This window comes from Phaseolus vulgaris, chromosome 11, assembly GCF_000499845.2.
Source record: "Phaseolus vulgaris cultivar G19833 chromosome 11, P. vulgaris v2.0, whole genome shotgun sequence".
Classification (NCBI taxonomy): domain Eukaryota; kingdom Viridiplantae; phylum Streptophyta; class Magnoliopsida; order Fabales; family Fabaceae; genus Phaseolus; species Phaseolus vulgaris.
This window is the reverse complement of record NC_023749.2, coordinates 8797733-8800978: the sequence shown is the minus strand read 5'-3', so window position 1 is coordinate 8800978 and position 3246 is coordinate 8797733. Positions and strand designations below refer to the sequence as shown.

The window sequence follows — 3246 nt, the reverse complement described above, 5'->3', positions numbered from 1 at the left end:
TAGTTGCAGAGTCTTTCATTTTTTTTTTTTCCTTTGTAATCCCAGATTGCCACGTGTCATATCTCATTGGAACAACCATGACACGTTGTCTCAGCCCAATTACAGTCCGACAACCTTCCTCAACCCCACAAAGGGACATTCACTGCATCCCAAACAACAATTTCATTCACAAAATCAAATAATTTAAACCCTAATTCCTAACTTCCTTCAGATCAAATCCTGCACTTCATCTGGAAAAACAAATCTCATCTTTTCAGTACACTGTCAGATACCTTACCAAATACCATTCAAAATCAAAATTATCATCACAATGTATTGCGACATGTTTACGAGAAATTGCTCTGTGCAAAACATATTTCTTTAAACAGTTTTTTTATGTCATTTTAAAATACCTTTTGGGTTAGATTTTCATCCCACAGATTACATACAAAAATTCTAGCAGAGTTTATAGTCTGAGACAGTTTATGAATAATTAATTAAAAAATAATATTAAAAAGTTATACTACTATTGTTTTTATAAAAAAAGTTATTTAATTTTTAACTATTGATTTATTAATGAAGAAATTGTTTTATACTTATTAACAAATAAAATTAGCTAATTAAAATATTGACACCAAAATTTTATACAATAAGAATACACGTTATTCTGTGTATTCACGTTTTAATTATATTAAAATATAAATAATTAATTAAATATAAAAAAATATAATTTAAAATATATATAAATAATTCTGTAAAAATAATATTAAAAAATATTTATTAGAAATAAAATTATTCAATGTAAAAATAGTATAAAAATATATTCTCGTATATTTCTCTTTATATGATAATATAAATTATAATATATATATATACAAAATTACCTGTCCCTGTCTGTCACGTTCTCTCTCCAACAAAAGACAGTAAATTTACATTTTTAAACCTAACAAATAAACTCATGTAGGGTGTTACTGTCCAGAATCTTTTTCCATTTATGAAAGCACTTTTTTTCGCTGCAAACACTCACACCAAATCGAAGATTTCACCCACACCGCGATCCATGCGATAATCCGTTGCGCTGAGAACAAAAAAAAGCTTTCTCCTTTGCTCTCATGGCTTCCTCGTGCCGCGGCTGTTCCAAGGCCCAAATGTGCTTCTTCAAGATTCTCCGCACAATTTCATCGGCTCCACCCTCCACAGAACAACAAGAGCAAGAACAAGAACCCTTCCCCACAAAAGGGGTAGGCATCGATTTGAATCTCAGATTCTCTTCCCTCAGGGAATCCGAATCTTCTAGAAGCGACAGCGCCTCCGCCACGCTTCAAAACAGCATCGAAGAAGAACAAGAAGGGTTTCCAGAGAAGAGCGTTCAACTTTCAGAGAAACCCGACAACAACAACAGTCTTAACAACGAAGTTAACGACGTTCAAACGGCGTCGTTTCAGGGGCGCGATAGTAATTGTCTCGATTTGCTTATAGAAGCGGCGAGAGTTGTGTCTGGAAAAGACGAGTCTGACTCGGAGGAAGAGAGGGAACTCGGTACCGAGTTAACGACTCAGAGAGCGAGTCAGGAGAAACAGAAAGAGAGGTGGCTGGTTGTTGATATATACAGCGACACTTTGGAGGAGAGAGAACCGGTGGTCCGGTCCAAGCGAGGGAGGAACCAGGCGTTGCCGTACCGGTTCAGAGACTCGGTGGTCGAACCGTTGAAACGCGCCACTCGTTCGCTGAGACCGTCGTCAACCTCACACCTCACGAAACGACTTCTTAGGTCGTCGTCCACAACGTAAAACGGTAAAGCTTATTATTCTTTTTCTATTTATTTATTTATTACTACCATTGTCATTATTATAGCAAGTACAGCTAGTTTTCTCGTCCAAAAAAGTCTGCGTCACGTAAGGTAAAAATAAAGTGCTTCCAATGAAAACGACACCAGCGTTTTGAGGTTTTTCTTTTTATTAATTAAGTGATGTTTATCTGAGCATCGAAAATAGGAATGCAAGAGTTGCTAAAGATGGAATACGATAGGCATAGGTTTCGCATGTTGTCGTGATGTTTCGTAACACCAATTATCGTACTTAAAGAGTTACAGATTATAAATAATTGTACATCATTACATCTTATCGTAACGTTATTTCCCATCTCATGACATTAGATTCTAAAGGACAATGATAAACAGGAAGAAAAAACATGTGAAGTAAAATTCGGTTTAAATATAAAGCTTGTTGAATAGTTTAAAATGTTAGTGTGTTTCTTTTGAAGCATGATGCTCATGTTTCACTGATGTTTCTTCCGGAAACCCGTTTGAAGCTACGTTATGGAAGTGATTTTGGAAATCTGATAGAGGCGACATGAGGAGTGTAAGAATAGGGGAGACAAAGAAACACTGCAAGAACAATGTATGTTGTTGGTTTCAAAACTTCACACATGGAAAGAAAGAAAGCAAGTTAGAAGAAAAGGGTTTTCATTTTTTTTGTTCTTGAACCTTAGTTATTGTGTGACAACTTACAAGGTACGACCCCCCAAACTGCTATAACTTTTGATTGTGAACACTGCAAAGTGTGCAGTTTAGGGAATTGAATTCGATTCAATGGTCTCTGCATGTGATGTGATGTGACGCAAATATGGAACTATGGTTTTTTTTCTTTTTTGGCAAGTGGGGTGTTGCTTCAATTTACAATTTTTTTCTGTTTTTCTTCCATAAAAAAACTCATAATCCTATGTTACATCTAATGATGACTCATAAAGATTGGTCAAGGAGACCTACAATTGTTTAATTAGCTATAATGAAATGAGTCAGTGTTTGTGGAGATCAGTTATTTAACTTAACTTCTATATCAATGAATTAATAATCATTCTTAAGTCAAACACTTTGAGTTATAAACTTGGAATTCTAAATGAGCCAAAGATTCTCGACAATTTTCTAAAGAGGAGGTGATGTTTTCCTTTATTTAAGACTCGGAATAAAGTTGTTCATTTTAAGGTAAATCAACTACATCATAAAACCGTGCATCTCAATTTTTTTTCTATGTTTTTCTCATACCCTTTCACGGCAACTATCCCTTTTGTATCTTGAGAACCAACCACTTCAAACTTTTATTTCTTTCCCATTCTCTCAATCCTTATCTTTTGTCATGCCACCATGATTTACTCTAAGGACACAATTTTTCGGTTTTTTTTAACTTTATTAGGGTAACTTTGCAAAAATTTATTAAAATAGACATATTTTAAGAAAATCATCTATATAAATAAATCGTCATATAAATA

The 3246-nt window shown here is 34.4% G+C and overlaps 1 protein-coding gene across 2 annotated transcripts; it reads left to right on the top strand.

The window, feature by feature from the left end:
• Positions 1–875: 875 nt before the first annotated feature.
• LOC137831316 (uncharacterized) lies at positions 876–2663 on the top strand. 2 transcript variants are annotated; one of them, XM_068638958.1, is made up of 2 exons: positions 876–1773; positions 2290–2663. In XM_068638958.1, the coding sequence occupies exon 1, from the start codon at positions 1092–1094 to the stop codon at positions 1767–1769; it is 678 nt and encodes a 225-aa protein (XP_068495059.1). In that variant the 5' UTR covers positions 876–1091; the 3' UTR covers positions 1770–1773; positions 2290–2663. The 2 variants fall into 2 exon arrangements, with proteins under 2 accessions (XP_068495059.1, XP_068495067.1); XM_068638966.1 differs by having other exon boundaries at positions 952–1773; positions 2242–2663.
• Positions 2664–3246: the final 583 nt, after the last annotated feature.

What these genes read in the sequence shown, in the direction of transcription:
- LOC137831316 (XM_068638958.1), top strand. Translation starts at nt 1,092, where the DNA reads ATGGCTTCCTCGTGCCGCGGCTGTTCCAAGGCCCAAATGTGCTTCTTC.